The sequence below is a fragment of the Nestor notabilis genome, unplaced genomic scaffold (genome assembly GCF_000696875.1).
Source record: "Nestor notabilis isolate BGI_N333 unplaced genomic scaffold, ASM69687v1 scaffold25662, whole genome shotgun sequence".
Taxonomy (NCBI): Eukaryota; Metazoa; Chordata; class Aves; order Psittaciformes; family Psittacidae; genus Nestor; species Nestor notabilis.
The window spans coordinates 3,623-16,069 of record NW_009918259.1 but is presented as its reverse complement, the minus strand read 5'-3'; the positions used below and the strand labels follow the sequence as shown (position 1 = coordinate 16,069).

The 12,447-nt window shown below is 42.7% G+C and overlaps 1 protein-coding gene across 1 annotated transcript in view; it reads right to left on the bottom strand.

The window, feature by feature from the left end:
* The window catches only part of LOC104401899 (tomoregulin-2-like), a gene marked incomplete at its 3' end in the record, with an annotated part of 72,498 nt that overhangs the window by 56,515 nt on the left and 3,536 nt on the right, over positions 1 to 12,447 (bottom strand). Inside the window, exons 3-4 of the mRNA XM_010009624.1 lie at positions 8,798 to 8,927; positions 6,124 to 6,150 (exon numbers count right to left, since the gene is read on the bottom strand). Coding sequence (XP_010007926.1) covers positions 6,124 to 6,150; positions 8,798 to 8,927 — 157 coding nt within the window. The remainder of the gene's footprint in view (positions 1 to 6,123; positions 6,151 to 8,797; positions 8,928 to 12,447) is intronic.

Genomic DNA, 12,447 nt, shown 5'->3' with positions numbered 1-12,447 from the left:
CTCTTTCCCCTGGTATTTCTCCCTGTTGACAGTCTGCTTGATAGAACCTGTGCCTTCATACCAGGAACACAGCAGAGACTTTGGCTATTAATAACAAAGCAAGCACAGGGATAAAGTGCACCATTTTTCATTGGATTTTTGCATTCTAACTTCAGAAGCAGCAGAAGCAACAAGCAAAACATAGGCAGAAACCAGGCAACCAAATCCAAAACCAGTTATCTCCCAAACTGGTACTTTATATATAACCCTGGTGAGCTTCATGTTCACAGGAGCTGTGGGGATTTGCTGGAATTTCTCAGTCAAGGAGGGCTGATTAGCTCAGTACTTAGCTCAAATCAGAGCCTGAGAGGAATCCAAAACTGGTATTCCTGTCATTCCCACACCTTCCTAATATTTCCAAAACCAGCACAAAATGCCCATGGCAGAAGCCTAAAAGTTCAGCACTTATAAATGCCCAAATGCTTCTCATCTAGTCAACAACAACATAGGAACTTCATCTTTTCTTAATTTTTAAAGGCCACAAAGAGACTTTTCCTGACCTAACTCTTACATAGGTCAGAAGCACACCAGCCCTGAACTAGAAGTCATGCAATCAGGTTAGGACAGCAAAGAGCTTGGGCTAATAAACCCAGCCTTTCAAAGAACTTATTGGTTTGGGCTCAGTGCCATGCTGAGGTTAACAAGGTAAAAACCTGTTTAACAGAGGAGACATATTTGAGCATCCACAGTCAGGTCAATCATTTGAGATTTAAACATTCCCTCCAGAGGTATTTACCCAGTCCGTGCACGTTGCTTAGAGTTGATTCTGTACCTTCTGATGCTGCTTTTAAATTATATCTCCCAAATTAAATTAGAGTAGAAGAAGCTTTCCTATTGCCTTATTGCAGTTGATGATAGTACGTGGGGTCAGCAGATATTCTAAATTCACATGAGAGAAGCCTGTATTGCCAGTTATACCCAGACAGAATGGACTCCCTTTCTTTCAGAGGTTAAACTAGAACACTCCCAATATTTTCCTATATGTGGGGAACATGTGTATATGTGTGCGTTTATCAGCACTGCATTTTATACACTGCTTCATTCAAACACTCCAGGTTTTACTGTGTATTTTGGATCAAGTGTTATTGCTAGGATAGTGTTTACAGCAATATTCTTTGTGTTCTGCATAGCCCTGCCCATCAATCAACCTTGTAATAAAGCAGAAAGCGAAATCAGTGGAAAAGCAGCAGAGCTGCTGAATTCAAGTTAGTCATACAAACCAGCATGGAGAAGAGTACAAACACAACTGGGTCGAAGTAGCCACTTGCCTGTTGCTTAAAGGAAAAAAAGATACACTTGCACCATTACAGTTTGCCTTAAAAAGTAATTTAGACTTCAAAGTGTTAATTTTTTTCTCCCCGTTTCCTCTGAGTTAGTGTTTCAAGATGACTTCTGCTCCATACAGATTTATAGTATGTATGTGTTTACTCACACATCTTCTAAGCCAACAGGAAAGGCAGACCAGAATTCCAAATCTATCATTAAGTCTACATGCTGGCACCTAAAAGAGCTGCAGGACTTCAATTTTTCTGGGTAAGACCGAAGGGATAAATTGAAAGAACAAACAAACAAACAAACAAGCCATTCTCATCCTTAAAATTCACACACAAAGCAAGAGGGACGGAGGAGGGGAAGAGGATGGCTTGCAAGGTTGCTGGCTACTAGGTTTGTCTAACATATTAGTAATAACTTTAAGAGCAGTATAATCTCTCATTCTTTCTGGATTACATATGGATCTGCTGACAACCAGCGTGGTTCAAAAGACACAACACCGGCTTGACTCTGAAAGCAGCATGTGTTATTCCCAGTTCAGCCACCAAAGTGTGATGAAACTTACAGCTTTTGCCCAATTTGTATATCCAGGCGCTGCTTCACAGATTTTATTCTCCCCCTCACTGTGAAGAAGTGCCTCACAGTATCAGGGTGCACCACACTGGAGTCCTAATCTTACAATTAGTGCCTCTAAATGGTACTGTAAAATAGATGCTGATGTTGATGAATTATGACTTGTTTTTTCATTCTGCTTTAGTCTGGATCATAAAGAATTAACGTAAAAATCAAACTAGGATAAGATCTGTGTACCCAGGGGCCCCATACAATTCCCACTGAAGCTAGTAGGACTTGAATGGAAATTGAATAAGGCTCTGAAGCTGATTCAACATAGGTGCTTATGCACTGCCTCGCTGGGGATCACAGAAACACCTAGTGTGATAGTCACCCACCGTAAATCCATTGGACTATGAATGCAAGCCAATCAACAGAGCAAAGAATACAGATAATGGAGGGAGGGGAAAGAAGTGTTCAATGTAAAAAAGACACGAAGGAGAGATGTTCATAGCACGGTAAGAGCTATAATGAAATACTGCATCTTGAGTTTGTCGCTGTTTGAAGGAAGCCAGGAAACGAGCAAGAATTCATTATAAAGCTGCTCAAGACCAAAACATGAATCACTGGGTTCTAAAAAAACCCAGTTGTCTAGAGAACAGCGTAGATGAAAATGAATGGAATGTCTTTAAATTACTCTCTGTATAAACGCTTTCACATTCATTCTTTCTGCCATTGATTAGTATCTTTCTGGGATATGGGTTTTTAAATAATTCCACACTATACTACTAGCTTCTGCAATCAAAACACAGAAACGGCTCTTGATTCTGCATTTTTAGCCTTCATTTACAGGGAAAAATGTCCTCTGCAGTAAGAAACTTGAACACCTACTATTCTTACCCGTTTACTGGATATCCCCAAAAGTGCATGCTGAAGGCTCAGTAATCGAATGAGATTAAGATTCCCCCATCACTTTACAAATAAGGAGACTTTTATACACTACTGCTGCGTAAAAAAGGATTAAATCACCCCTGGAAAGCCCTCAAGACCACTAAAGTGCTAAGAAGCTGGGAACTCTCTGATCCCAGCATCCCTGACGGGAAAGCAGAAACCCCTAAATCCTAAATAACAAATTGAGATTTCTCTGCAAACCCAGGTAGGAACATGCAGAAGGGAAGTGTGACAGGGAAAACACGGCCTCTGGCTTTATTGTTCCTTGTTCCTGCTCTGTCCAGTTTCCTGAGAAAACAAGGCTTGTGTGACCACCTGGTGTGTCTGTGTACATCTGTCCACTGCACCAGCCCCTGTCCAGTAATTTCTGAACCCTCAACCAAGTACAGTTCCAAGAGGCAAGAGCTCCATTGAGGGAGAAGCAGTACTGAGAGCTGAAGAGGTGCTAGTGATGGGGGAAGACACCTCAAAGCAAGAAATTTGCCATGTTCCAAGAACTGGAAAAACACAATGTTCTCTACTAGTTCACAGTTTATTTCCTATTAGATGTGTACTTTATCAGACCAAAGAAATCCAACCACGAGACGCAATTCTGCTGAAGAGGTGTTTCCCTTGTCTCACAGCTTGCAGCGTGATACACAACAACAGTAAGGGAACCCATGAGAATAACATGGAGGGGCTCCAGCAAGAATCAATGTCCTTTTGGACCTACATTTTTTTATTTTCCCTGCGGCTGAGGACAGCCCTCAGCAACTGAGACTGAAGGATCAGCCCTTACAGGTGCCTTCAAGAAGTCCAGCCACTCTTTGTCTTTTTAACCAGAGCCTCCCAATCCACGTCCAGGAGGCACTGCCCACCGCAGTCCCTAAGGGCTGCAAGGAATCTCCCACAGACAGACCATAACAGTCACACAAACCTTAACCTTGCCAGAAAGTCCGCCAGCTCTGAAAAATACAACATACGCAGATATACCATAGAGTTTTTTAATGCCAAAGTGTTGTGCTACCCTGTGTTCTGCTGGCACTCTGATGACAAGAAGAAATGGGGCAAATCAGCAAGAGAATGGCTGTTCCTAAGGACTCCCAGTGTCCGATATTTCTCAGGTCCCTCGCTGCAGATGTATCTAGCACCTCTGACACCTACAGCATCCAGCACAGCCCCATTCTGCTGATTCATGCAGAGGTATGGCCAGCTGGGAGAGCCCTTATGGCCATAGCTTCACGAAAAACTGATGCTGCATTGGTTAGCAGTTTGTTAACCAAGACTGGAGAAGCCTAAGAGAAGAAAACTTACATAAAACCAGCAAACACACACAGAACCGCCCAAGACCTCAGGCTTCTTATAGAAAAACATCCCACTCATGATTGTTGGAGTGGATTTTACAAGACTTACTGTGAAGACATCCAAAATTTATTACAGCTTTTACAACAAGACTGTGTCTAGTAAAGAGTGATGTAGTGACAGCATTTACTTCACTGGATTTAGCTTCTTAGGGCACATAAATATACTTTTGTCCTTTAAGAAGAGCCGTAGCTGCCTACTAAATCTTGAATAATACAAGGCAGCTTTGTAGACCTTTAAACACATGCACCAACTTGGTTCTGTTTCCTTCACAAATCTGTTTCCTTACTACCTGCCCAGTCAGTCCCCAAGGTCCTGTCACGCTCACCTTTTGTCAACTGTAGCTTTTAAAATGAAACTGTTTGGAAATCATGCTTTTAAATTCCTATACTTTCATCTAAAAAGAATGGAATTCATTACTTCTAGAAAGTGGCCAAGTTTGTTTTCCCACCTCCCCACTTATAAAGCAAACTGGAAATCTTATCTGTCTTCCGTGGTACGCACATGATGAATTTTGCACAACTTTATTTGAAAAGTGACTTATTGATCATATGTGTGAAAAGCATGTCATAAATATAAATTAAATCATAGATTTCTATTAAGCACTGAATAAGAAACTTCTTTGGTGTAACAGTTTAAAAAGGCAATTTGAAAAGACATTAGAGTAAAATGCTGGACAAAACTTCTGAACACTAATAGCAGCATTTTAGGTTGTGATTTTGGGGGAGAGCCACATTTGAAGCACATTTTAGTGTCCTGATTTCCAGAAAGCAGCCTGAGTCCAATATTAGAAAGTTATGTCCTTTGCAGCTGCCTTGCGCTCGTGTTGTTGACCACTTCACATGTAAAAATAATACTTTACTCACACATTGCACTCTCTAATATACTGGTTACCAAAACTGCACAAGAACTGAGTGATATTTTGTCAAATAACGGGACTGTATTTGAAAAACCTGAATCCAGCCATGACCAGCCATAAAACTGGGTAAGAGCCCAGACTGCTGTCTATGTCTTATGCCAAAAGCTGGCTCAGCTCCTGGTGGCTGCCCCAGCCAGAGGAGTCCAGCAGTAGGACAACCTGATGCTGATCTTGCCCTTCCCCTGTCATGGGGCTCCTAGTCCTTACTCAGGAAGCTTACTCAGAAATAAGGCTAACTCTTAAGGACAACTTTCCATAGCCACACAAACTAGCCCTGGTCTTCCCAGCCCCCAGAGAAGCCTGAACCCACTGGCCCCACCATGCAAGTATCTCCCAAAAGCCACGTTCCCTGCCCCAAGGCAGGGCACTACAACAGTTATACTTCAATGAAGGATCAGTCACAAACCCTAAGACCAGTGTTAAACAAGTAAACCCACAAACATTAAACAAGTAAACCCACAAACAACTGCACTTAAGAAATAAAGAGAAAGACAATCCCAACTCAAATGCAAGCTTGCCTACATTTTACAGTATCCCCTTATGCAGTAAAGGGTTTGGACTATTTCCTCGTTCATTTTTGCTGCTGCTGCTTTTATAAAAACACATTGTTCTTTCCCTGTGACATGTCCTCGTATCTTTGAAAGAATGCTCTCCGTTACCACAAAATATTTGGCTTGAATCCTCCAGTGAGGAGGAGCCAAAAGTTTGGCTCATGTTCTGAAAACAAAAGAAATATTACTCTAAACACAAACCAAATGAGTGCAGCTGTAACAGTAGATGGAGATAGAGCTCCTAGCACAACCTACGAATAATTCCAAGTCCTATTATGAGTAACACAGCTTTCTGAATTTCCCTAGAAAACAGCATGTCATTATTAGGTTCCAGCTTGACTAAAATGCAAACCATCACTTTATTTCAGTGAAAAACCTAAGCCAAAGACAATAGGCAGTGTAACAACTAAAGTGCAAAGCATAGCCACATAAAATCTGTAACTGTGAAAGACAATGTGTGTACACGTAAGCACAGAGATATTAAAAGATGGCTCTTACCTCCATCCCCAGATCCTGAGCCGGCATCTGAGAAAAGAACAGAAAGAAATTCATATTCACGTGCTACAGAATGTCCTGTAAGCATGCAAAGCAAGACTGTTTGGTACAGGTGTATTACAGTGTACCCTATTTGATGTCATCCCTGGGTGAATTACAGAGATCTAATCTGAACATAGTTCACTCAAGCCATCTTTCTCATGTCTCAACTCCTTTTCTTTAAAGTGTCTATATCAGACAAAAATAACATAAGCCCTGGAGTGCTGCAACATCCTCATAAGCCTTTGCCTCATCTCGTTGTACCAACACTAATACACCTTTGCTCCCAACAGTTGTGCAAAGTTACCTGACATAGCCACTACTAAGCCCTCAAAGAGAATTTTTAAACCCATTTGTTTGAGGCCAGACCAATTGGAAATGAATGTCATTATCCTTACAAAACAGTGACATCTCATCAGATCTCGTTGGAATAAACTGCTGAAATTATTATTAAAGCCCTTAGACAAACGATTAAAATGCCGTTTTTTGTTGAGGTTGTTGCTGAGTTTCAAAATTAAGTGCTTTATTTTTTCCCCTGCTCGATGGTTTGTTGGCTGGAATGACGAAAGCCACAGATTTAGAAAGTGCAACATCACAAAATTGCCAATCCTGGAGCTTCATTACGAAATTTTCTAAGCAAGGCAAAGCACAGAGTGCACGCATATGTAGGGTTACCAAAAATAAAACATAAGAGGAGTTTCTCTTGCAGGGAAAGGAGGGAGGTTGTCATCCCATCCTCGCCCTTAGTGAAGGGGTTACCCACTGATCTGCATGAAGATTAACAGAAAAAGTTTGGAAGGGGTGCTTTGAGATCAATTACTCTATGAGTTGTTAGACCTAACTTACTGACAGCAAGGTCTGGTGGATCTGAACTGGCTTGTAGATGCCATCACTGCTCAAAGTCAAAAAAAGGAAACCCCCTTATTTAAACAAACTTGTCACAAGAATAGCTTAGAGTGGTAGATTTACACAGCAATGTTGCATAGGACAGGTGAAAAAGGGGGCTGGGAAAGAGAATAGAAAATGATGATGTTTTCCCAGTCACCATCTCCTACATTTTCCTGATCTTCTGTCCCAATTCTCCTTCCCAAATAAGCTACTAAAGAAAGAGGAAAAGTGTCTTCATTACAGTACCCTCATGGCTCTGGGAAGCACTGCTTTTCCAGGTGCGCCAGGTCTCCCCAGCACAGGGAAAGAAATGAGCACCTGCTATCACCTGCCTCCCACAATGAATTACCATATTCCCTGGCTCTTCGGAGGGCAGGGACCTCATGTCTCTCCTTATGCCCCTACCCTTTGATGCCCAGACCCCTGGCAGTGATGGCCAGGAGGGCTGCTCGCTGCCAGACTTCCCAGCAGCGCAGGTCTCTGTTCTTGAAATCCACTATGCGTTTCAGAGAGAATGCTTCTGACATGGCCATTGCCAGCAGGCAAGCAAGGTTAAGAGAATATGTTAAACTATCCCTTTAATCAAAAAGTTTGAACCAAAAAAGACCAGTTGCTGTGCTGAGAGAATTCGCTTTGTTGAACAAATCCTACACTACAATAAGTTTTGTCAGCCTGAGCACTGTTTAATGCCAATTTATAGACAAAAAAAAAAAATCAAAATGCAGCATGTGTTTTTTTCCTCCTGAAAATTGTCAGGTAACAGCTTCAGAGAACAACAACATTTCCAGGGAAAGAAGCTGATTTTCTCTCAAGTGTATGAAACACAAAATTATGGCACTGCAAAAAGTTTGTCTAATGCACTTTTTATTGCCTCCTCCATCCTCAGCCAGGAAAAAATTCTGCTTTAAGTTTAAAGAACTCTCTCAACAACAAAGACTTACTCCTCCTGCTCTTTTCAAGTTAACTTCACTGCCCACCTCTAACAGATACCGAGTACAAAAGAAAAACATCAAGAATCCCTGCACATAAGCAACTCAGTTTTCCTGACTGAGTTTGCTCATTCACCTTTGTAGCTGTTTCATAAAAGCAGAGATACAAATACCTTACAATGCTCAGAGTTAAGAAAAGATGTCTCAAATGCCAGTTTTCATACACACTCTTTAATGAATTCTTCCAACAAGTCCAGGAAAAAATCCCAACTCTTGCACAGACTTGTTCATTAAGTGTGTTTTGGGCAAATCTTCAGCTGGTATAGACTGGTAGGGCTCATGATAACCAGTGGTCTGTTGAATGATACCATCTGGGATTCTGGCCCTATGTGCGTAAGAAAAGACCTAAGAAACTGGATTGTAGGCAATAATGCTCCAGTTCTATCTCCGCAGATTATGGAAAGGTTTGTGGTAATCCAGATGCCCATTTATCAGACATCTGCTCGTTTAATCTGCTTCCACTTACTTGTCGTAACAGCTCAGGAGTGTACACAGCACACAGAATGACGGGGAGCACAAGATATATAGTAAGAAAAAACAACTTCTGTGCTGCACTCTTGAAAACAGTGTCAGTATCACAGACAGTGAACATATACTAACTTAAATGGGAAGGATGGCAGCAACTTCTCATGCCTACAACTGTAAAGAATTAACCTGTAATGAATTCAAAGCAGGGAACCAAATGGCTTTGGCCACTCACAGGTTATTTTACTCAGGGGCATGGCAAGGTCAGCGGGCAGCCTGGACCCCGTTATACGTACCAGTTGCACATGATCCTTCAGACACCAGGAGTATTTCGCTCTGCTGCTTGCAGGCAGCCTGTTTCAAGTAGCATTCATTCTGGTAGGTGTCGCCATTGGAGCCACACACGGGCACATAGTCATTGTTACACTGATGGGAACGGACAGAGAGCAGCAGTGTTAGTGACACAAGCAGGGTGGCACACCATCCATTTAGCTACCCCTCTGCCCCCTTCCAGTATTAAAACCTTGGGAAAACAACAGAGAGGGGCACGCTGACCCTCCTCCTCACCTTTACAGCTACTAGGAAGAGGAAAGGGGGATTTTTAAAAAGACAAAAGGAAGAGGAGCATAAACCAGACTCAAACACGTTAGAGGAAAGATAGAAGTGTTCAGTAATTGCCACCCTGAGAGGTCTCTCCCCACAGAACGAGCTGGGGGCATTCCCCTGGGAAGCAGTATGGGCAAGGCACACAGCTCCTCTCATCTGCAATAGCAGCTCACGTGTTTCCATTGGATGGCTACAGACAAACTGTAATGAACAGGCTCGCTTTTCCCCTCCTCCTGCACACACACACCCTCACTGCTACAGAGACAGCCGCTTGCATACACAGAACTGTGTCCGCCTGCGCGTGTATAACTATTTAAGTACTTAGCTATAATTAGAACCGCTTGGACAGAGGGAAATTATCCGAGACGCCCATGATCAAAACCCATCCCTCTTTCTGCAGGGATATTTCTGTTTCCTGTGACTGGGATGCTCCAAGAAGGTCCAAGCTCTCCCCGCGGTGGCCAGCGAGCAGGAGCGGCAGCATTGCAGCGAGCCCAGACAGAAGTTATTCACACCACACAGCCCTCCTTCAGCTCAAACTGCTGCCCAACTCTGCAAACTACCTGTGCTTTGTTCCCTTTACCACTGTCAGACAGCTTTGTCCTCTCTTGTTCATTTAATAAAAATAATTCCATTTTACATTGAAAATTTGGCAACCTACCGGGTGCAGTTATCATAAGATAATCACACTCCGAGGCTTAGAAATACTTGGATGTACCCTGTACATGGTAATTATACCAGGGATATGATTATCTCATGATTACCACACTCCTGGTATGCCTCATTGTTTAATTATAACAAATGGGATGAACACAATTATTATTTACAAATGCTCACCTCTGCTTAAATCCAAATAAAAACTAAAAAGAAATCATACTTCGCCTTTAGCTGTATTATGCCACAAAGTGTCTGAGGTGTGTTCATCAGGCACAAGGTAAAATGCAGAACTGAAGTTCCAGGGATAACATCAAATAGGCTTCAAAGTGAATGACTACCGAAGTGATTAACACAAACAATTGCATAGATTGCATTAATTGCAGGCCTCCACACACAGCAGCTGCCAAGAAATTATTCATAGTTGGTCAGAGTGACATTTTGATTGGGCCAAATAAAATGACATTTTCCTTATGCATTGTATTTTCTTCAATCTTCCCAAGCTGCTGCCCACCCTCAGCACTCTCTTCCCTTGGAACAAGAACCCCAGCAGCCACAACAGTAGAAATATGCTTCTAACGAAGGGCTCCTCCATACAGAAATTTTAAACAGTTGATTAAAAAGTGTTTCTATGCTATTTTCACCATTATATCCCAAATCTGAGCAGCAAATGCCAACTCCATCCAGAAGCTCAACAGCAATTGCTGGAGGCTGATCTGGAATACTTAACCAGGACAATTAACACAATCATGCAGATTTTTAAAGCATGAAGGATCAAATTGTGCTTGCTTTAGACATACTATCCGCTTGTCACCCATGGGACTTTTTGCCAGAGCAATCTGTGCAGAATTTGGCCCGAAAAACCTCAACAGGATCTGTTACAAGCAGAAACAATGTTGGATCCTGTTCTGAAGAAACACGGTGTCAAACTCTCTGCTGGTTTTGCCCAGAGCAAGAGACGATCTTTTACACTGACTAAGCTGCAAATCTGAAAGGCCAGGCGGCCCTACGTTAACAGCATACAGCATCACAAGTGAGATCCTGATCCACAGAAATGAGTAACAGAGCTGCGGTGAGAGAGGTGGCAACTTCTTCTGAAGGTTGGCAATTTTAAAACACATTTTGAGAGACACCAGGACTCCAGGCAGGAATAACTCTCCTCACAGAAGTTTCCCCATCTCTCCTGTGGCTCCCACCACATTCAAGCTTGGCTTCAGCCAGTGGAGGTAGAGGGTACTTCTATGATGAGTACAAGTGATGCCTTTTCATCCTCAAACTGTGTTGGTCGAAGTTATATTTCCTCACCTGTTGCCCACTCTTCCCACCACTGCTGCCTTTGGACAAGTAGTATTGGGACAGAAAAGGCAGGAGTCACAAGAAATAAAAGTAGTGAGATCTTCCAGGTGGATCCTGCCTTGGCCTTGAGCTGGGATGGCTCTGAAAGCCACCAGGAAACTGTAGTGGAAGTTACCCAGGAAAGAGAACAAGACCACAGATGAGAAGGTTGTGATGTTTGTCACCAGGATTATTCCTAACCCACTAGAACTAGACTCTTGTACTTGACCATGCTGAATCTGGTACTCACAGCTCTTCACCGTCACAAAACACTTCTTGCTAGTACTGGAGAATATTAGACATTGATTGTCAGTTTCCTCAGTCTACTGACACATTTTTGGCATTGGTTTAGGGCTTAATAGCCCAAGCCCTAGATGCGGGAATGCTTCTCCATCCCACAGGGCTGATCAAGGAAATCCATGTCAAAACTCCCACCAAACCCAGCAGCATAGTGCCATACTGCCCACTTCTCTCTCTTTACAGGCCCATTTTAAAAATACAGATGTACAGCAGGGAAATGGATGTATCCAATTCAGGCAAGTACCAGTTAAAGGTTGCCTTCCTCTGCACTAGCAGCCTTGAATGCCCACTATCACAACGAGGGACAAAGCAGCTTTGTAAGCATTGGGGTCTGCACCGGGCGCTGAAAGCATAAGGTTTGTTTTCTGAAGAAAACGGTAACTTGTTTAACTTCTCCTCCTGGTAACACTGTTAAAAGTGTCCTACTCTCTTGATTTAACTACTCCCAAATGCCACCTACATCTTGAATGAAGTAACATGAAAACATATTCTGGAAATATAATATAGAGCTGTAAATTGGCCAGCTGATGTTCCAGCTCCACAAACACTGAAGCATGTGAGGGATTCAACACGAGTGAAAACAGGACTCCTCCTTCACATAAAAGCCAGCAAATGTCCACAGTCTTGGTGACTAAAGAGAAAAGATACGTGACTGATAGAAATACACTGATGTATTTTTGGGTATGTCCATGAAATCTAAGAGGGAAGAGAATCCAGGCTTTGGACAGACTGGGGTACAGACCCCAGCAAGCCATGTCTTCAACCACCTGCCTGCTGGCACAGCTCTTGCACCTTCTGGTGGACCCACTGAGTTTGCCCTGTGCAGGAAGGGAAGGGATGCAGGTTTCTCCCTTGCTCAGCCCTACTGCTGGAGCCCATACCAGCCCCATGCTTTCCCTCTCTGATGGCACCAAGGTCTGGGCTTGCCCTGAGCAGGGAATGGGTCTGCATTTACAAATCAGAGAGGGACATGGTATTTTCCAACTTAATACATCTCTCACTGTAAGAAGTAAGTGAATGAGCTATTATGACTACAACAAGAGAGTCAACC